Below are 22,517 nucleotides of genomic sequence, written 5' to 3'. Positions count from 1 at the left end.
GTCGGCAAACTCATTAGTCAACAGAGCGGCAAACCGCGGCTCAAGAGTCGCATGTGGCTCTCGAGCCGCGGTTTGCTGACCACTGGTCTAGGAGAAAAATGATTAGCATGTTGTTCAAAGTAAGAAATAGAATATACAGGTGTTAGTGGATATCCTACATAATAAAGAGGTAACATGCAAATTGACCCTCACGCCATTGCACAAGATGGCTGCCCCATGTGGTCAAAGATGGCTGCCCCCATATGGTCAAAGATGGCCACCACAAGATGGCCGGTAGGGAAGGGCAGATGGGGGACACCAGGCCTGCAGGGGAAGGCAGTTGGGGGGACCGGGTCGGCAGGGGAGGGCAGTTGGGGGGTGGGGGAAACCAGGCCTGCAGGGGAGGGCAGTTGGGGGCAATCAAGCCAGCAGGGGAGGGCAGTTAGGCATTGATCAGGCTGGCAGGGAAGTGGTTAGGGGGCAATCAGGCTGGCAGGCAGGCGAGCGGTTGGGAGCCAGCAGTCCCGGATTGCGAGAGGGATGTCCGACTGCCGGTTTAGGCCTGATCCCACGAGGGGTCCCATATTGGAGAGGGTGCAGGCTGGGCTGAGGGACACCCCCCCCCGAGTGCACAAATTTCGTGCACCGGGCTCTAGTTTTTAATATTTCGATCTGTTAACTGACAAACCATAGTTAAGAATAACTAGTAAAACATTCTTAAGTAAAATTAATCAGTTGATCAATAAATTCTTCAGTAAAATGCCATGAAGCCAAGTAGAGCATTATAACAGTAATACTTGTGTTAGTATGATAATAACCAACAAGGATTACAGCTTTTATTTGGTAGTAGCATTTAATAACATGGGGTGGGAAGTTGGGGGTGGTTGGGAGTGGCTATTGTTTTTAAAAATCCTCAGCTTGCTTTCATGGCCAGCACTCCCTTCCCCCGTTAAAACAAAACAACAACAAACATCAAATACAAAAACTAATCACCATATATGACCAAAAAAGAATAATCTGACATGTAATTAGGTTCATGACATTACTTCTCACATGTAGATCTAATGAAATCCAAATCGTCAAGTAGAGAAAAAGGATCAAATTCTAGTTCAGATCAGCAGTGTGATCCCCAGACTGGGAGTATTGGCATCAGCCAAAAACTATTCCAAATGCAAATTCTTGGGTCCCACCCCAAATCTAGAAAACCAGAAATTCCACATGTAGGGCCCATGTGACTGATACATGCTGATGCTTGAGATTTAAAAAATTGCAAACTCTTCAAAGGCATGGTTAGCATCAGAGAAAAGCAATTACCAATTTCACAATTAGGTCTCCATCTCTATTTCTATTTCTTAAGAACTCCTAAGTCAATGGCATGTAAGCAAGTACTTATAGAATTCTAATACATTTTATTTATTTTTTTAGAATATATTTTATTGATTTTTTACAGAGAGGAAGGGAGAGGGATAGAGAGCCAGAAACATCAATGAGAGAGAAACATCGATCAGCTGCCTCCTGCACACCTCCTACTGGGGATGTGCCCACAACCAAGGTACATGCCCTTGACCAGAATCGAACCTGGGACCTTTCAGTCCGCAGGCCAATGCTCTATCCACTGAGCCAAACTGGTTAGGGCTTCTAATACATTTTAAAAGCAAGCAAAGATTTTTGTTTAATAGAAGTTGCTACTAATTTAGAGCTTTATAACGAAACTATACTTTCATCTATTAGGAATTTTTTAAAAAGCCCTTTGTTTAAAAACATATTGTGCTGTTTGGGTTGGTAGCATTTGTCCTCTTTTTCCTTTTTAATTGTCCAGAGCAAAATGTAAAGTTAGAAAGAGTCAGTATTAGATATTTTGGGCAAAAGTTTAATAAGAATAATTTAAGTTAATAGTGACTATAAAGCTTGAGGATTACTTCTGGGTACCAAGAATTTTTTTTTTTAATATATTTTATTGCTTTTTTACAGAGAGGAAGGGAGAGGGATAGAGAGTTAGAAACATGGATGAGAGAGAAACATCGATCAGCTGCCTCCTGCACACCTCCTACTGGGGATGTGCCCGCAACCAAGGTACATGCCCTTGACCGGAATCAAACCTGGGACCTTTCAGTCCGCAAGCTGACGCTCTATCCACTGAGCCAAACCGGTTAGGGCTGGGTACCAAGGATTTATGTTTGCTATTTATCATCAGAATAATGAAAATATGTCTGTCTGTACATGAATTGTAACTCTTGAACCATAACTATGATAGAATATAGCAAAATACCTTAAAATTTATATCCTTGCTATTTCAATACCATAATTAAACAAAGACTGCATTACAGGTTGCTGTATGTGCTTCATGAGAAACTCTTTGCATTAAAGACTTCAATGCCCCTGAGTTCTTACCTAGGACCTCTGGTGGCTCTGACTGGAGGCCTTCTGGCTGCTGACCCTGAAGCACGTTCAGCAGGGCTTGGAGACTCCTGAGACACAAGGATGGATGAGAAAATCGTGTCTCCTTGATCAGTTCAAAAACTTCACAAAGTCCAACCTCAATGATCTATTTAAGATGGGAAAAAAAAAATTATACCTTATAACCAGGCAGTTTAATAGAAACAGCTTACTTCCAAAGCAAATTATTAGTGCCGCAATATTTAAAAAGCAAAAACAAAAAGAAACACATTTTTTAAAAAAAGGAAAACCCAGTATGTTTAGTTTTAAGATTTAGGTTTAAAAAGCCATTCAGTTACATGGATGGTTAAAAAATAGTGGCACTGTTTAAAAAGCAATTTTAGAATGAAGCCATAATAATCACGAAAATTGTTTGTAACAGTAAACTAAGTACTATAGAATGCAATCACTCATAAAAATAAACTATTATTTACAGAGTTCATTTGGCTGTACTCAAGCAATTCAGCATCCTTTTTTTTAAAGTCATGTTAATTGCTACTTATAGCCAGAAAAAAAAAGTCAACAAAGCATACAAGGTGAAAAGATGAAAGTAGGAGCTTTTCACCTTAGCCTTTCCTATAATGGCACAATTGTCATAATATTATTTATAGTCAGTGTCCCTTCTTCTTTTAGGTTTTATCATGAAAAGAAATTAAAACTGCCTCGCTAAAATATCACTACTACTTGTACTTTATCTTATCATTCCTTATCAGAATATAGCCAAAGATAAGTAAGTCAGGAACTAAAGAATTAGAGAGAAATGTGATGAACTAGTATAAGGAGACAGCTTCAGAGGACTGATATAACAATAGATAATGAAATTCCACTTCTCAGTCAATGCCAGATGTATGATATTTTCAGGTGTTAAATTATTTGGATAAGTAACATAAAAAGTTAAAGTAAGAATAATTAGTATAAATTTATCAAAGAATTAATACCATTAGATATAACAATGAAAGAGTATTCTCTCTATTGAGATGTGTGCATTAATTCATACACATTATGTAAATATTTCTTAAGCACCTATTTTGTATAACTTGCTACAGGAGATACAAAGATGAATTATACTGGACCTTGGCCTCTAAAAGTTCATAATGTAACAATGTAAATGAGCCTTGTATATAATTCTTACCCAGTCCAGACCTCTATTATAGGACTTATTATGTTACTAGAGGCCCAGTGCACAAAATTCATGCACTGGAGGGGGGGGGGTGTCCCTCAGCCCAGCCTGCACCCTCTCCAATCTAGGACGCCTCGGGGGATGTCCGACTGCCAGTATAGGCCCGATCCCTGTGGTTAGGGATCAAGCCTAAACCGGCAGTCGGACATCCCTCTCACAATCCAGGACTGCTGGATCCCAACTGCTCGCCTGCCTGCCAGCCAGGGCAGTTGGGAGCAATCAGGCCAGCAGGCGGGGGCAGTTGGGGACAATCAGGCAGGCAGGCAGAGAGGTTAGGGGTGATCAGGTAGGCAGGCAGAGGGGTTAGGGGCAATCAGGGAGAGGCAGTTAGGGCCAATCAGGCAGGTAGGCAGGTGAGCGGTTAGGAGCCAGCAGTCCCAGATTGAGAGAGGGGTCCCTGACTAGAGAGGGTGCAGGCTGGGCTGAGGAAACCCCCTCCCACCGTGCACGAATTTCGTGCACTGGGCCACAATTTAGCAAAATAAATCAATAAATGTAACTTTTATTTTTTTTTAATATATTTTATTGATTTTTTACAGAGAGGAAAAGAGAGGGACAGAGAGTTAGAAACATCAATGAGAGAGAAACATCAATCAGCTGCCTCCTGCACACCCCCCACCGGGAATGTGCCCGCAACCAAGGTACATGCCCTTGATCGGAATCGAACCCGGGACCCTTGAGTCCGCAGGCTGATGCTCTATCCACTGAGCCAAACCGGTTAGGGCAATAAATGTAACTTTTAAATAGCTCATTATGATAATCAGATAACACAATAAGCTTTACTGTTCTCAATAATAAACCATAACGGTGGTTATGAACATGGTCCTCCACTTCTCTTCAGAAAGTCTTTTGTAAATTTTCTGAATTTTACCTTTACTGTTGCTTTCAAATAATTAAATCATAATGACTCTATTATATCTGAAAGAACACAAAATCCAAATAACTCCCTGATACAGCCAATCCAATATCACTACTGGGAAAAGTGAGACAAAAACATACTTGGCCTCAGAAAAATGACTGAATGAGTCTTTCAAAGTTTTATTTTCCTCTCCTCCAATCATGTATTTCCAAAGATGATTTTATTATTTCACAAATAAGTGTGAACATAAGAATTTAATTACATCACATTTAGATTTAATAATTAGCTCTTTGCCATTAGAACTTGTATCATATTCTATTACAATCCTGATATCAGTTCTAATACTTCCAAAATACATTTTTAAAAGATCAAGAGGAAAACAAAAGATTTATATACTACTATCAAGTGAAGTATACTCTTTTCTTTAAAAAATTTTATATAAAACTAGAGGACCGGTGCATGAAATTCGTGCGGGGGGGGGGGGGGGGAGGTGGTCCCTCAGCCCAGCCTGCACTCTCTCCAATCTGGGACCCCTCTAGGGATGTCCGACTGCCCGTTTAGGCCCGATCCCGAGCAGTTGGGAGCCAGGCTGCCTTCTTGATTGCCCCTAACCGCTTCTGCCTGCCAGCCTGATCACCCCCTAATCACTCCCCTGCCAGCCTGATTGATGCCTAACTGCTCCCCTACCAGCCAGTTTGCCCCTAACTGCCTTCCCCCGCAGGCGTGGTACTCCCCAACTGCTCTCCCCTGCAGGCCTGGGTCCCCCCCAACTGCCCTTCCCTGCAGACCTAGTCACCCCCAACTTCCCTCCTCTGCCAGCCAGGTCACCCCTAATTGCCCTCCCCAGCAGGCCTGATCACCCCCAACTGCCCTCCCTTGCAGGCCTGGTCCCTCCCAACTGCCCTACCCTGCTGGCCTGATCGCCCACAACTGCCCTCCCTTGTAGGCCTGGTTCCTCCCAACTGCCCTCCCCTGCTGGCCATCTTGTGGTGGCCATCTTGTGTCTACATGGGGGCAGGATCTTTGACCACATGGAGGCAGCCATCTTGTGTGTTGGAGTGATGGTCAATCTGCATATTACTCTTTTATTAGATTAGATAGGATAGAGGCCTAGTGCATGGGTGGGGGCCAGCTGGTTTTCCCTGAAGGGTGTCCCAGATCAGGGTGGGGGTTCCCTTGGGGTGTGGGGCAGCCTGGGTGAGGGGTCTGTGGTGGTTTGCAGGCCGGCCACGCCCCCCCAGCGACCCAAGCAGAGGCCCTGGGATCTGGGATTTATTTATCTTCTACAATTGAAACTTTGTAGCCTGGAGCGGAGCCAAGCCTTCTGCTCCCTCCGTGGCGGCAGCCATTTCTGTTGGGATTTATGTATCTTCTATAATTGAAACTTTGTAGCCTTAAGCAGAGGCCAAAGCAGGCCAGGGCTGCAGAAGCTTGGCTTCCTCCATCGCCGCGGGCAACTCTAGCCTCCTGCTCTCTCCAGCTCTGTGGCTGCCGCCATTTCTGTTGGGATTTATTTATCTTCTATAATTGAAACTTTGTAGCATTGAGTGGAGGCCTGGGGTGGCAAGGGCAGATGGAAAGCTTGGCTTCCTCCATTGCCAGGGAAACCCAAGCCTCCCTCCTGCTCTCTGTGGCTGCAGCCATCTTGGTTGGGCTTATTTGCATATTCCCTCCTGATTGGCTGGTGGGCACGGCTGGTGGGCGTGGCTGGTGGGTGTGGCAGAGGTATGGTCAATTTTCGTATTACTCTTTTATTAGGTAGGATAAATATCTGGTACAGACAACATTTACAAATAACAAAAAATAAAAATCTAGAGGGGAGAGAGAGGCAGTCAGAATGCTATGGTTTAGGGCATGGGTGGGGAGTGAAACAGGTGATTTTTTGGCAGCCATTTATATGACATAAAGGATTGACACAGAAGAAGAGATGATGAGATCTTTAAAGTTTGAAGTGATTGGAATTTGAGGGTAGGCAAGAAATGTTGGCAGTTTTCTTTTCTTTTGACAAGTCTGTGCCTTTGTTCCAGATGCTAGTCTTTTATATCAGTTCTTTCATTTTCTCTTGCTCTCTTGCTCCTCCTGAATGTGTGACTGTTGTTTTCCTTCTCCTCATCTAAGGTTTCTCTCTCTCTTCATTTTTCTCTCACATAATGGAGACAGTTTTTTGTTGTTGTTAAAGTATCCTTTTGAAACAATTTTCCCTCTTGTTGACTTTTAAAAGTTAAAGTGAATTTGACTGTTATATAGACCTTGCTTGTCAGGGTTTTTTGCTTTATGTTTTTTGTGGGTCATTAATCATTAACATTTTAAAAAGGACTTTTTTTATCCCCACCTAAATGTTTCTACATTAAGTTTTTTTACTGAAAACAGTTTTTACACAGCTCAAATTGTCTTTAATTATCTAATTTCCAGATCCTCTAAAGTGTTCCAAATTATAGCTACATAATTTTTTTTATTATTATCGATTTCAGAGAGAAGAAGGGAGAGGGAAAGAGGGATAGAAGCATCCATGATGAAAGAGAATCATTGTTCGGCTGCCTCCTGTATGCCCCCTATTGGGAATCTTATAAAATGCAAGGTATTTTAGCAATGCAAATATATGTGTGATAACCAAGACACCCATAGGTTATGCATCTAAGTGGAATTTAGTGACTTACTTTTGGAAGCTTGATAGGGGGCTCTTTGGATTCCTCCTCTTCGTCACTATCTGATTCTCCACTCTGAACAGAGTTCTTAGATGCAGCTGCCAACGATGTTTCCTTTTTCTGCCATTCCAGAACGCAATGGCGTACATTGCAATAAATATTAAACGCAGAAGGATTGCTATGTAGTTTGATATCTGGTATGATAACTGTATTCTCCAAGTTTTCAGACTGAAATACAAGATATAATACTTCAATTTCATATTCCTTTCCATCAATTCTAATTTTAAATAAAAAAAATAAAAATATTAGAATTAGACATGCTAGATGACCTACAGAAGTCATATGATTGACAGAGCAAAAATAATCTAAATCTACTTATAATGCCCTTTCTACTATACTTCATTACTTTCTGAGTAACACAGCAATAACCAACTTGACAAGGGCTAGAAAGGGCAGGTGAAGAACTTTGGAATACCCTTTTATCCCATGATGGGAATTGAGCCAATATAGTTTAACTGCTATACTCTCAAAGGATATTAATTGGGGGCTTTTCTAAGGGACACCAAATGTATTGTAGAGTCTCAATGACTTACCACAAATGTTGTATTACATTTTTATTTCTTTTAAAAGTAGATATAGGGATTTAAACAGATATTAGGGCTAAAAAGAAAAACCCTTCATTTTAGTTAATTCCTCGAATTTCATTCTCATTCAAATAGTGGTAATGCTAAGAAAACTGTAGGTTATGAACATATGCTTTCCTAAAGCTCTTTCTTAGCTATCAGTCTTGATAAATACTAAAAATCACATGCTTAGTAACTTAAATGTTAAAATTAAATAATTTCTACCTTGTCCCAGCATTTTATTATTCAGACCGCAACCACTCTTTTATATCAATATTTACATTATAAATATACAGAGAATTGGTTTAAGATATTCTACAAATGCAAATTCCAATAATTAGAGTATTTACAGGAAGTATGCAAGATAAATAAAATGATAACTCAAGTACCAAAAAACACTTGATCTCAAAAAATTCTATACCTCTTCCATAAATAATTGGTGAAAAATAAAAAACTCTTCTTTAAATAAAAAATGTACTAAAGTTAACTAAGACATAATACGTGAATATGTCCTCTAGAGATATTTAAAAAAGCAAATATTAGCAATCCAAATCTAACAATATATAAAAAGATAACAATCATGATAACCCAAAATCAAGGTTGGCTCAACACTGGAAAAGCAGTGTAATTCCCCATACGCAATACCATAGCTAAATAGTAAAAAACAATGCTTGCATCTGCAAACAAGGCAAAGATATCTATTCTAAGCAATTTGATTCAAAACTGTACCAGATATGCCAGTGCACTAAGCCAAGAAAAAGAAATAAAAGGTATACTTAGAATCTTCTAGAAAACAAATGCTTTTATTTGCAGAAGATGCTTAAAGAATCTTAAGAAGTCTGCAAAAAAAAAGCCATTAGAAATAAGGTGTGGACTTAGCAAAGTCACAGGATACCAGCTCTCTATATAAAAATGAGTAATATATCTGTATACTAGGAGTGAATAATTGAAAATGTAATTTTAAAATAACATTACAGTTACAGACTGGGAGCCCTGGCCAGAGTGAATCGGTTGAAACAGTTGGTTGGAGCATCATCCCATATACTAAAAGGTCAGGGCGCATTCCTAGGTTTCAAGTTTGATCCCAACCAATCAATGTTCTCTCTCATATCAATGTTCTCCTCTCTCTCTCTCTTCCCTCTTTCTAAAATCAATAAGCATATCCTTGGGTAAGGATTGAAAATAAATAAAGTTACAGACTGGGAGAAAATAATGGCAAACCACATACCTGACAAAGGACTAGCATCTAAAACAGGGGTGGGCAAACTTTTTGACTCCAGGGCCACAATGGGTTCTTAAACTGGACCGGAGGGCCGGAACAAAAGCATGGATGGAGTGTTTGTGTGAACTAATATAAATTCAAAGTAAAGGAGTGGAGGGGAGAGCAAGAGAACCGGATAGAACAGCCGGATCCGGCCCGCAGGCCGTAGTTTGCCCACGGCTGATCTAGAATATACAAAGAATTCTCAAAACTCAATAGTAAAAAACAAACAGGTAATCTAGTTAAAAAATGGGCAAAACACATTAACAGACATGTCACTAAAGAAGATATACAGAAGGCAAATAAAATAAGCACATGGAAAAAGGTTCAATATCATGAGCCATTAGGAATATAAATTAAAACAAAATTATATATATAACATACCGATCACACTGGCTAGAATAAAAAATAGTGATAACAAATGCTGGTGAGAATGTGGAGAAACTGAATCTCTCACACATTGCTAAAAGGAATGTAAAATGATACTGCTACCCTGGAAAAAGTGTTGCAATTTCTTATAAAATTCAACATGTGCTTACAGTAAATTCCAGCAATTGCACTCCTGTAAGGAAAGAGTTAACATTGCAGGTATGATTTATTCCTTGTATTTCTCCAAGGGAACCATGACTGATCCTTGGTCAATCCTTGACAATGTGGTCTTTAGAGTTTTCTCTGTTAGCTATTGATGATTCTGGCTTGTCCTATTGCTTTGTACGAATATCAAAATTGAACCTGAGTTTTAATCTGTGATATACTATGTGATATCACCTGAGATTCACTTGCCATGCTGGCTGCACAGCAGGATATAATTATATGACCAGACCCCCATAAAAGTCCTGGATCCTGACTCAACTGAACTTTCCTGGGCAAAAACATTGCACACATACCCCTGTAGTTCACTGCCTGAGAGGAAGCATGTCCAAGGAAGAATTAGGAAGCCTATGCCATAACTCCTTAGACACCTCCAAAACATTTCTTTTTCCTGCTGCCTACTCTGTATGTACCTTTTGTTGTACTAAGTCTTAGTCATTAGTATAAATTCCTTTTGGGTCTTCTGAATCCTCTCTGGCAAGTCATGGAAGGAAACACTGCCTAATCATTCTACTCCTAGGTATTTATACCACCACCCCTCCAAAAAAACCCAAAACATATATTCACGCAAAGACTACTAGATAAATGTTCATAAAAGCTTCATCTGCAATGGCCAGAAACTGGACACAACATGTAAATGTCAAATGGGTGAATGGATTAACAAATCAGGATATCCTATATAATAAAGAGGTAATATGCAAATTGACCATCACTCCGTCATGCCGTCATAAGATCGCTGCACCCACAGTGGAGGCAGGGTTCCTGTAACACAAGATGGCTGCGTCCACAGCGGAGGCGGGGTTCCCATAACGAGCCATAATGAGCAATCAGCAGGGACCTGAGGCTGCGTGGCGCTGGGCCAGGGGACCTGAGGTCACGCCCCCAGCCTGGCGAGGCTTGACAGGGGACCTGAGGCTGTGCCTCCCCCCGCTCCCCGGCAGGGCTTGACAGTGGTGGGACGGGCTGGATCTGGATCTCGCCCAATGGGGGTGGGGCTGGCTGGGGCTGGATCTCGCATGATTTTGAGGTGCATGTGGGTGGGCAGGGACTTGACTCTGGGTCCCGCAACATGCCCCAGACTCTGATAGGAGGAAGATTTTCATATACATTTTACTAATTTTCTTTCATCTCTGACACTTCTATTATAGATAAAGGGCAAACAGCAATATAAAATATTTCCTCTAATTAATTCCCTTTTAATGTGCACGAATTTCATGCACTGGGCCACTTGTATCCATATAATGGGATAACTAATCAGCAAAAAATAAACTAAGCTGGTTAATATGTATAACATGTACACAACTCAAAATCACTATTCTGATGGAAAGAAGCCAGATATAAAAAAATACACACTGTATGATCACATTTATATGAAATTCTAGAAAATGACAACTAATCTATAACCACAAAAAACACATCTGTGGTTGCCTACACCAGGGCTTCAGGGAGAAACGGAATGCAGCAAAGGATGAGGAAACCCCTAGGGATGATGGAAATTTTCTGATCCTTGATTGTATCATTCAAAACTCACTAAAATGTACACTTTAAATCCCAGTCTCAGGTTCTGCTATTAAGGATACTGACCTAAGACCCATTTTTTAAGCAAGATGTTGAGGAAATTTCCTGTGTAATGGGTTTTATTTCTCCTATAAAAAGTGAAGTCATTTGCTGGAGGGTAGGATTTATCAGACGTCTGAGGAGACTAGCAAAAGTGTGAAATAGTAACAGGAGAAAATTAGAGACCTAATTGACCAGAAAAAAATAAGAAGATAGTCTGGCTATGGAAGTTCCATTTGAATATGTATTGGTACCAATTAACTTTTTAAACTCCTCTTAGCAGCACATGACATTCAACTAAAGAAAAGAGAAAACAGCTGGATTCGTATAAGATTGAGTTTTGTAAGATGGATGCAACAAATATAAATGGAGGAAAGGAAGATGTGGTAGGTAGAATAATGGCCTGCAAAAATGTATTCACCCTAATCCCTGGAACCTGTGCCTATGTTACCTCACGTGGTAAAAGGGCCCTTAAGACATGATTAGATTAAATCTTGGGATGGAGAGATTTTTGTGGATTACCTGGGCGGGTCCAATTAATCAAAGGGTCCTTATAAATGAAAGAGGGTGTCAGGACAATCGGAGAAGGAGAAAGGGTTGGGAGTGATGCAGCATGAGAAGACTCAACCAACCATTGCTGGCTTTGGAGATGGAAGGGGGCACAACCCAGGGGATACAGGCAGCCTCTAAAGCTGGAAAAGTAAAAAAAAAAAAAAAAGAATTCTCTCCTAGAGAATCCAGAGGAATTCAGCCTTACATATATCTTAACTTCAGTCCAGTGAGACTCATTTTGAACTTCAGACTTTGAAAACTCTAAGATAATTTACATTGTTCTAAACCACCAAGTTTGTGTGATTTGATACAGCAGCCATAGGGAACTAATACCATAGATTAATTAAGCAAGAGTTATTCTAAAAAAAAACAAAACTGTGGTAACTAAACTGAATAAGAAGGACATTAAATAAAGGACATGGCTAATGGATGAGGAGAAATAGAGGGGTCAATGACAGTAAGAAAGGAGATATGGTAGTATAGATAAATGGATTTTTTTTTGTTTGTTTTACGAAAAGAAATGCGTGTTTTTAAAAAATATGGAAATAAAGCCCAATGGCATTTTTTGCATAACTTTTTAGAAAACAGGGTGGGTGAAAAATAGTCCAAAAACAGTAATAGAGGGCAAGGAGACTAATAAAATTTGACTATTTTATATACTTATCGTAAGTAGGAAATGTTTCTTACTTATCTTTCTACTAGAGGCCCGGTGCACAAAATTCGTGCACCGGGGGAGGGGGGGGGGTTTGTGACCCTCAGCCCAGCCTGCACCCTCTCCAATCTGGGACCCCTCAAGGGATGTCTGACTGCCCGTTTAGGCCCGATCCTACCACAGGCAGTCGAACATCCCTCTCACAATCCAGGACTGCTGGCTCCAAACTGCTCGCCTGCTTGCCTTCCTGATTGCCCCTAACCGCTTCTGCCTGCCAGCCTGATCACCCCCTAACCACTCCCCTGCCAGCCTGATTGATGCCTAACTGCTCCCCTGCCAGCTTGATTGCCCCTAACTGCCCTCCCCTGCAGGCCTGGTTACCCCTAACTGCCCTCCCCTGCCAGCCTGGTCACCCCTAACTGCCCTCCCCTGAAGGCCTGGTCACTCCTAACTGCCCTCCCTTACAGGCCTGGTCCCTCCCAACTGCCCTCCCCTGATGGCCATCTTGTGGCAGCCATCTTGTGTCCACATGGGGGCAGCCTTCTTGTGTATCGGAGTGATTGTCAATTTGCATATTACTCTTTTATTAGATAGGATCCCAAATATCTAGCATAATGCCTACACATAGTCAGCATGCAATTAATATTTGAGGAATAAAAGAATGCATTTTTATATCATCCTTATTACAAGCAGCTCCTAGAAAGCAGATAGGAGATATAAAACCTGAAGCTAGACAAGAACAGTGAATTACTAAGGGCACAAAGTTAGAGACAGAATTGAAAGGGACAAAAAAACCTTGACTTTCCCACCTTATCCAGATATCATAAACTACCACCTTTAGGAAATCACTAAATGAAAGCTTAAAATAACTTAAAAAGATCTTCAAGATTCCCATACTGACTCTGCACATAGCTCCAAAAAGTGGAAAAGGGGTAAGGTTGGAAATCTAAATGAGTATATATCTGTTAAACTTTTTTTTTATATAGTAAGTATATTAAGAATGCTCTCTACTTACATCTTCTATTTCAAAAGCAGAAGTAGTAAGAGGTGATGGAGTGAAAATATATTATTTGCCCACCCCGCAACATTTTCCTTAGGACAACCCTTCTTCCATTCCACATGGCCTGCTCACTGGGGTGCTCACCTCTAACCAAAGTACCTAATCTCCAACGCCAACGTAAATGATACAGGTTAATAAAAAAATCATGCCCAAGACATTCTCCTAGAACCAGTAGGAGAGATGTCTCTTGCTCAAAGAAAATGAAGATGGAGTCCTAACCGGTTTGGCTCAGTGAATAGAGCATCAGCCTGTGGACTCAAGGGTCCCAGATTCGATTCCGGTCAAGGGCATGTACTGTGGTTGTGGGCACATCCCCAGTAGGGAGTGTGCAGGAGGCAGCTGATCGATGTTTCTCTCTCATCGATGTTTCTAACTCTCTATCCCTCTCCCTTCCTCTCTGTAAAAAATCAATAAAATATATTTTTAAAAAAAATGAAGATGGAGCTGCCAGCAGCCTTAGTGCTCAGCCACGGGCAAGAAGCCCACACCGAGAGGAAAACAGAAGCAAGAGACAAAGACATAGATTTGATGAATCACTTAATCCCTGGGTCCATCTCTGTCTCAAGATAGAGCCACCAAGTAAATTTTGTCCCTTATCATTTTGTAAGTTCTTTGTTTACTACTTTAAAGTTGATTTCTCTCAGTTACAATAGCAAGAACACTAACTGGAAAGAGCAGGAATCTGTCTCTAGAACTTAAATATGATATACAGGCCAAGCTAAGCTATATTAACCAAAAGTGGAGCTGTTCAGAAATCATAGTTATGACTCTTCTCTTCCTCCTGGCTAGGCTTCTTAGTACTGTTCAAAATAAAAGAGACTCTTATATAGAAAGCAGAATCTGGACCCTGAAAATGTTTAAGTAAAAACTAGATGGATTTTATAGCAAAAATTTTTGTATTAGGTAGAAAATGAGATCTTTGATTGCTATGATCCCATCTAATTAAAAAATTCTATATTGCATTTTCTTTTGCACTGCCACTCAGTCAAAAGAATCTCAGAGCAATATACATGCACCAAGATTCTCCCTAATTCATGACACATGCATAGGCACATGATGAACCCAAATTCAGGTCTCAACTCACAAGCCAATTTTACTCAGTTTGTAGTACAAGTAGTCAGAGTGAAAAAAAGAAGAGAAATGGTTATGTTCCCCCCATATCAAAAATAAGAATAAACAATTTTCAGGATCCAGTTATTAACTTCTAGGCTACTGATCAAAATATGAAGCTAAGCAGTGTAATTAAATACTAAGAGGCTTCTAAAACATTACTTTAACACGGAGAAGTGAAATGGTTTGCTAATTATACTCGCACCTTTTTAATCTTGGCATTTTAATTCAAATTACTATGTGAAAAAATTCCTTATTTTTGAAAAAAATGCCAGCAGTTTTACCTTGCTTCTTGTCTTGACTTTTGATTTGCTCTTCTGTTTCCTTTTCAACTTCTTCTTATTTAAAATTTTCTTATTCCTAAAAATGCAAAAAAAGTGGAAAAATTATGGAAGTTCAATATTAGGACATACAAAGCTATTAAAAATAGGTACTTCCAAAGTAGAGACTTAAATATGTATCCTATAAACTTTCTTTCTATGAAACAATATACTCTAGATATACATGAAAGATACTGCCATATAATGTAGCTATTGAAATAACGCAATACTAGATTATCTAAGCAATATACATGAAATAATAAAAGACTTGAATTCTGCAAATAGTTTTATAAAATTTAAAAAAAATTTAAAGGTATCAAATGAAGGTTCTTAAACTTGATTTAACAGTAGAAATGCTAATAAATATCAACTATGATCCCTTCCCCAAAAAATCTGCTCTTTGTAGTAGTGAGGGCTACAGTGCAAAAATGGTCAGGAGTCCATTTTATCAAATTACTATAGGAAAACCCCAACTCATATACTTCTCACATCCAGCAGACAGTTTTTCATTACCTCCCAGCCTTGAGGCCAAATTATTCTTATAAGCAAAAGAAATTCCCTAAATGACTCTGAGAAAGAAAAAATAAATGAGGCAAATAATGAGAATTAGAGTGGAAGAAATAAGACTCAAAGAAAACATTTTATTTTAATTTCATTTAATATTTTTTTATGTCTACCATGCTGAAGTACACACTTCTAGGTGCTAAATTTAGATACAAGGTAAAAAAAGACCCTTCTTGCCCTCAAGGAGCTAAGAGACTTGGATAAAAAGCAAGACGGTGCTACTACTATAATAAAGACAAAAGGTGAAGAGGAAAGAGAAGGGGGGAGAGAAAGAGGAGGAGGAAGAGGGGAAGAAAGAAACTCTACATGATACAGAGTTCAAATCCATAACACATGGTAACCAATTTAGTGGAAGCTGTAGTAAGGCTAAGTCACTTAGAGGTAGAGATGCCATTCACAAAAGTATAGAAGTCAAGGGGAAGAATTAGTTTGAGAAAGAAAAAAAAAATGGATTTGATTTTAAAGATGTTTTACTAATGAAAAAGATTTTGAAGATTCTAAAATGTTAACAAGATAGATGTGAACAAGCATATGTAAATATTTTCCTCGACACTTCCTTCAGCTTCAATCCATAAACCAAAATAATCACAAAATCCTGTCAATTGTATCTCATACAGTTCTTGAATCCATCTACATCTCTACTGCTTCTATGCCAATAATCTGTTACCACCACATCCTGCCTGTACCACTGCAAAACCTTCATAACACATTGATATTTGTGCCCCCTTCAATCCATTCTTCACATTAAAAACCCAAGGCAACTTCTTTTTTTCTTTTTTTAATATATTTTATTGATTTTTTACAGAGAGGAAGGGAGAAGGATAGAGAGTCAGAAACATCGATGAGAGAGAAACATCGATCAGCTGCCTTCTGCACACTCCCCACTGGGTATGTGCCTGCAACCAAGGTACATGCCCTTGGCCGGAATCGAACCTGGGACCCTTGAGTCCGCAGGCCGACGCTCTATCCACTGAGCCAAACCGGTTAGGGCAAGACAACTTCTTAAAACACAAATCTGAGTAGGTAATTCCCCCACTTAAAACTATTAACAAAAAGAAACAAATGAAAATAAAAACCATAAAACAAACCAAAAAACAACAACAACAACATACACCCACCAAACAACTCTATTAATATCTTCTCAATTCTCTTAGGATAAAGTCTAAAAGAAATGACAGGGCTTAAAAGCTCCTCTACCAATATCTGACCTCTGCCAGTCTCTCCTGCCTCATTCTGCAATCATTTCCAACCTGTTCTTCATACTCCAGCCACAAAGACATCTTTTTCAATGGTCTGGACTGGCTAAACTCCTCAATGACTTTCACAGAGGTTCTCCCTCTACCTGGAATTCTCTCCCACATTTCCTGCTAACCACTCTTATTCTCTGAGGTCCCAGTATGAGTCACATACTCAGGAATGTCCCAGACTGGGTTAGTTTCCCTAATACACACTCTCATTTCATTTTGTACTTGTGTTTCATTGTGTATGGGATTATCTGTTAAATGCATCACTGCCTCACAAATTGTATGCCTCAAGAGTGCAGAAACCGTGCCTTTCTTATTTACTACTCTAGCTCTTTGGCCAGAAAAGTACCTGGAACGCAATACTATTTTGAGAGAAAGAAAAAGTAGGATGAAGGAGAAAGGAAGGGTTGAAAAGAAATTTCAGAACTATAGCTATAAACCTTACACGAAGAGTAAATAAGCAGAGGACCAAGGATAGATCCATAGATACACCAAACATTAAAGGATATCTAGCCAGAAATGTTCAGTAAGGAGTTAACCATGGGATTATTTTATGCAGATTGTGGTGCAAAAAGGGTAATGGAAACTATGTATGTGAATGAGATTTCCCCAGTAAAGCTACAAAAGTAAAGAGAGTTACCAACAGCTATCAAATGCTGCACATGAGCAGATATACCTGTTTACATAATCTATTCAACTACTGTGAGAGCATGAAGAATGTCTACTTCAACTCCACACTTTCAGCACCCGCATCAGTGTCTGACACATCGTGGGTGTTCAAGAAATATTAGATGAACAAACACATTAATGAAAATATTTCTCATATATGGCTTAGGAAACCAATCTCCCTTTATATTAAAGTTTACTTGAGTGAAATCAGTTATTTGAGCAACAGGAGTATGTAACTGCTAAAAGGTTAGCTCCTTCTATGCAATTTATAAAAGCATCAAAAGTTCACTCAAAACAAACTGTCAGAGGAATGGAATATATAAATCCAAATTAAGATGAATTTCCTGAAGCCTAGTTATCACGAACCTAAATTTTCACCAGTATACATCAATATTTTTATCTGCTTTGCTTAATAGACTTGAAAAATATTTTTTAATTGATTTCAAAGAGAGGAAAGGGAGAGGGAGAGAGAGATAGAAACATTGATGAGAGGAAGGCTGCCTCCTGCACGCGACCCACAGGTTGAGAACCGCTAGCAGGGTCGCCTAAGACCATAGGAAAACACAGATATTTACATTACGATTCATAACAGTAGCAAAATTACAGTTATGAAGTAGCAACGAAAATAATTTTATGGTTGGGGGTCACCACAACATGAGGAACTGTATTAAAGGGTCGGGGCATTAGAAAGGTTGAGAACCACTGCTCTACAGGGTATCAAGCCCGCAACCAGGGTATATGTGCCCTGACCAGGAATTGAACCTGTGACCTCTTGGTGCATGGGATGACACTCAACCACTTGAGCCACACCGGGCTTTGATGGACTTCTTGAATGCTCAAATTACAAGACAGATTTATTTCTATGCATGTGACATTTAATCAGTTATAACAATTTAAATGAAACTGAACCTACTAATTCCTGAATATACGTAGATCAGCTGAAGAATCAGCTTTCCAAAATCCCCAGAAATTAATTTTATTGTGTGTGTTCTTTGTTGATTTGGATTGTTTTAGAAGTAGAGGGCTATCAAAAAGAGCCAGTAATAAATTAAAAGTTATATAAAGAAAATTCACTTCAACATTAGAATATAAAAATGCTATGTTAGTAGTAAAAGATCCCATTATATGACTGCATTTGAAAACTTTTCATAATATCTGAGAATGGATAGATAAAAGAGAAACTCTAGAAACCAGTCTTACACATGAACAATTCATCTTGGAATTTCTGGTGACTTAGGACTTTAAATCCTGTATCAACTAGGAGCTTAATGAAGAATGTTTGGAATTGATCCTATAAGATTTTTAGTCTTTTCACGCAAAGAACCCCATACCCATGAGATTTGAAAGAATTATGTGTAGTAATGAAAAGCAAAGGCTATTAACATGCTTTAAATATTTATTTTAAAATATTTCCTTTAAAAAATGCCAAAGAAGGAACATTTGTAATGGCAATCACTGTTTAAGGAAAACCAAACACTTCTACAATATGAAGACCAATGAATTTTGCAAGTTGTTCCATGATATAGTTCATTAGTTTCTCTACCAGATTACTACTGAGTCTGTTTTCTAACAAAACAAAAATTAGTCATAATTTAATTTTAAAACCTCTCTGAATCTGTTTCTTCATCTGGAAAATAACAAGATTAAGGAGATTATCTCTGAGATTCCTTTTAATTCTAAAATGCTAGGATTTTAATCCAAATTCAAAGAACTTCAGGAATAAGAGGGTTTCTTTTTTTAAAATATATTTTTATTGATTTCAGAGAGGAAGGGAGAGGGAGAGAGAGACAGAAACATCAATGATGAGAAAGAATCACTGATCAGCCCACACTGGGGATCAAGCCTACAACCCAGGTATATGCCCTGACTGGGAATCAAACCGTGACCTACTGGTTCATAAGTCAACGCTCAATCACAGAGCCATGGGTTTCAATCTTTTGTTTAATTTGCCTTAGCAATGAGAAACTTAAAAATTCCTGAGTCTATGGTCTAAGGCAGGAAAAGGCAAATATTTTTTTCTGTAAAAGACCAGATAGCAAATATTTTATGCTTTGTAGACCATTGAATCTCTGTTGCAACTAATCTACTTTTACAGCATAAAAACAGCCATAGACAGCACATAAATAAATAAGCATAGTTGTATTACAATAAAACTTTATTTCTGGGAGAATATTTTCTTAGCTCACAGGCCATACAAAAACAGGAATTGTGCTGATTTGGTCTGTGGACCAGTTTGACGACTCCCAGTCTAGAACATATTTTGATTAACAGGCTCATGTCAGAAAGAAAAAAACCCCACATAATTAATAGTATGCAACACAGATAAAACTATTAAAAACATCACTATACTTATAAAAATAAGCACTCTAAAATTATCTGCCTTTTCTTTTTACCAAGATTAATTCCTGACTTCCACTTTCCTAAAGTAGGACACTAGATAGGGGCAAGCCACTACTCTTCCTTCAAAAATAAGACAGTCAGCCCTAACCGGCCCTAACCGGTTTGGCTCAGAGGATAGAGCGTTGGCCTGCGGACTCAAGGGTCCCAGGTTCGATTCCGGTCAAGGGCATGTACCTTGGTTGCGGGCACATCCCCAGTAGGGGGCGTGCAGGAGGCAGCTGATCTATGTTTCTCTATCATCAATGTTTCTAACTCTCCATCCCTCTCCTTTCCTCTCTGTAAAAAATCAATAAAATATATTTTAAAAAAAAAAGACAGTGAAGACAGGTATCACATGATCTCACTCATATGTGGAATCTAATGAATAAAATAAACTGATGAAAAAAACAGATCCAGAGACATAAAAGCATGAAACAAACTGACAAATCTCAGGGGAAAGGGGGGAAAGGGGAAAGGGGGCAGGAGAAGATGAGGCAAAGACAGCCCGACTAATCCGGAAGAGGCCACGCGGGTGCGGAGCGGGCTCCTTGCAGGCGCCTGACACCTGAGCACAGGAACTTCACCAGCGCGCTAGAGCCCTGGTGTCCCAGGGGAGGCTAGCAGGGGGAGTGAGAGAGAGCTCGGCGGCGGGCACCCCGCATTCTCTCCGCATGTTTATCCCCAGTCCCCATCACCCCGCCCCCAGGTAGCTGGCAAGAGGTCACAGCTCATGGCCTACACCTGCCATGTTCCGCACCGCCCCCCAGGTGGTCAGCGCACATCATAGCCAGTAGCCGAACTCCCAGTCTCCCGGTCAAAGGACCACCAGAGGGGACAATTTGCATATTTTATTATATAGGTTATGCATAACCCATAGATACAGACAATAGTGCCATGAAGGCCTGGGGGGGGGGGAGTGTGGGTGGAGGGGGTCAATGGGGAAAAAAGGGAGACATCTGTAATATTTCAATAATAAAAATTAAATTTAAACATAAGAAGCTATGGAAGTAATTTAGGACTAGATGAACTAAAAATCCAGAGATGAAAGAGCACTTCCAAGGGTGATCAAATGCAAGGGGGCATTTGCAGAGTTTAGGGACAAGTGAAAATCGAGTTTAGCTTAAACAAGGTACTCTACTAAGGGAAACCAGAAGCTACTGGTGCTTTAGATGTCTGCATGGGTTGGAATTATGGTCTTGAAATTAAGAAAAGCCCCAAATATGTGGCCAGTTTTCCCAATGGTAAAACTGCTTAATGATGGGGCACTGAGGAAGAATAAGGAGACTATGCCAACAGGTCAAAGTCAATTTCTCACAGTCTCCCAGTGTTTAAAAGACAGAATCCCAGTAGAGAGAGAAGTCTATTTAATCCTTGATTGGACTGAGGTAGTCAATACTTCACCCTATCTATCTAACATAGCAAAGAGGAAACTTCTCTGAAAGAAAATAACTGTTCTTTTACACACAACGTTAGGCACATAATAAACATATTACGAGACATCCAAAGAAGCAAAAGAATGATAGATTATCAAGAGGTTCCATCCCCAGGCAGGGTGCACACAAGAGGCAACTGATGTTCAGCTGATGTGGCTCAGTGATTGAGCATCAACCTATGAACCAGGAGGTCACGGTTTGATTCCTGGTCAGGGCATATGCCCAGGTTGCGGGGCTTGATCCCCAATAGGGGGGCGTGCAGGAGGCACCCGATCAATGTTTCTCTCTCATGGATGGTTCTCTCTCTCTCTCCCTCTCCATTCCTCTCTGAAATCAATAAAGATATAGTCTTAAAAAGAACATATTAAAAAAAAAGAGAACAGATGAACAAAATAGAGAGTATAACATGTGGGACACAGTTATATGGTCTCATATTTATGTAACAGGAATCCAAGACAAAAAAAAAAAGGAAAAAAGAATGGGCCAAAAGCACTATGTGAAGAGAGAGATAATTCGTGACAATTTTACAAAAGTGAGGGAAGAAATCAACCACTCAGATGCAAGAAACTCAGGAAATCTCAAGCAGGAAAATGCAAAGAAAAACTACACCTTGGCACACCAAATGCTAGGCACAAACTGCTGAATCAAAGGATAAAGAAAAAAAAAATCTTAAGAGCATCCAGAGATAAAAGATAGACTCAAGGGAACAACAATAAGACTGATCACTTCCATTCTTTGTGCTGAAAAGTACTGGGGGGGAAGAGACGGGGGAAGAGGACCTAGTAATCTAGAATTATATACCTATCGAATATATACTTTAAAAACAAAGACAAAATAGAGATATTTTTAACCCCACAAAACCTGATATAATTCATTATCAACATGCCAACACTATCAGAAATACAAACTTAGATGCAAATTAAAACTACAATGAGTATTATGCTAAGTGAAATACGCCAGAGAAAGAAAAATATCACATGATCTCACTCATATGTGAAATCTAATGAACAAAATAAACTGATGAACAAAATAGTTTCAGAGACATAATAGTAGAAGCATGAAACAGACTGCTGAATCTCAGAGCTTGGAAGGCAGGGTTGGGTGGGTGGGTGGGTGGGTGGGTGGGTGGGTGGGAAGAGATCAACCAAAGAACTGGTACGTATATATGCAAAACCCATGGACACAGATAATAGGATACTGAAGGCGTGGGGCAGTGGGTGGGGGTGGGCTAGAAGGAGTTAACGGGGAAAATGGGGGACATATGAAATACTTTCAACCATGACGATTAAAAAAAACTACAATGAGTTATCACCTCACACCAGCCAGAGTGGCTACCATCAATAATCAATAAACAGTAAGTGCTGGCAAGGATGTTGAGAAAAGGGATCCCTAGTACACTGCTG

At 39.7% G+C, this 22,517-nt stretch overlaps 1 protein-coding gene across 26 annotated transcripts in view; it reads right to left on the bottom strand.

The window, feature by feature from the left end:
• Window positions 1-22,517, bottom strand: part of MYCBP2 (MYC binding protein 2) — a 308,362-nt gene that overhangs the window by 247,341 nt on the left and 38,504 nt on the right. For all 26 annotated transcript variants that reach the window (XM_080658818.1, XM_080658838.1, XM_080658842.1 and 23 more), the window contains exons 2-4: window positions 14,790-14,865; window positions 7,112-7,327; window positions 2,371-2,524 (exon numbers count right to left, since the gene is read on the bottom strand). In XM_080658818.1, coding sequence (XP_080514944.1) covers window positions 2,371-2,524; window positions 7,112-7,327; window positions 14,790-14,865 — 446 coding nt within the window. The remainder of the gene's footprint in view (window positions 1-2,370; window positions 2,525-7,111; window positions 7,328-14,789; window positions 14,866-22,517) is intronic.

The sequence above is a fragment of the Plecotus auritus genome (assembly GCF_963455305.1).
Source record: "Plecotus auritus genome assembly, chromosome: 3".
Taxonomy (NCBI): domain Eukaryota; kingdom Metazoa; phylum Chordata; class Mammalia; order Chiroptera; family Vespertilionidae; genus Plecotus; species Plecotus auritus.
This window is presented reverse-complemented; position numbering and strand designations above follow the sequence as displayed.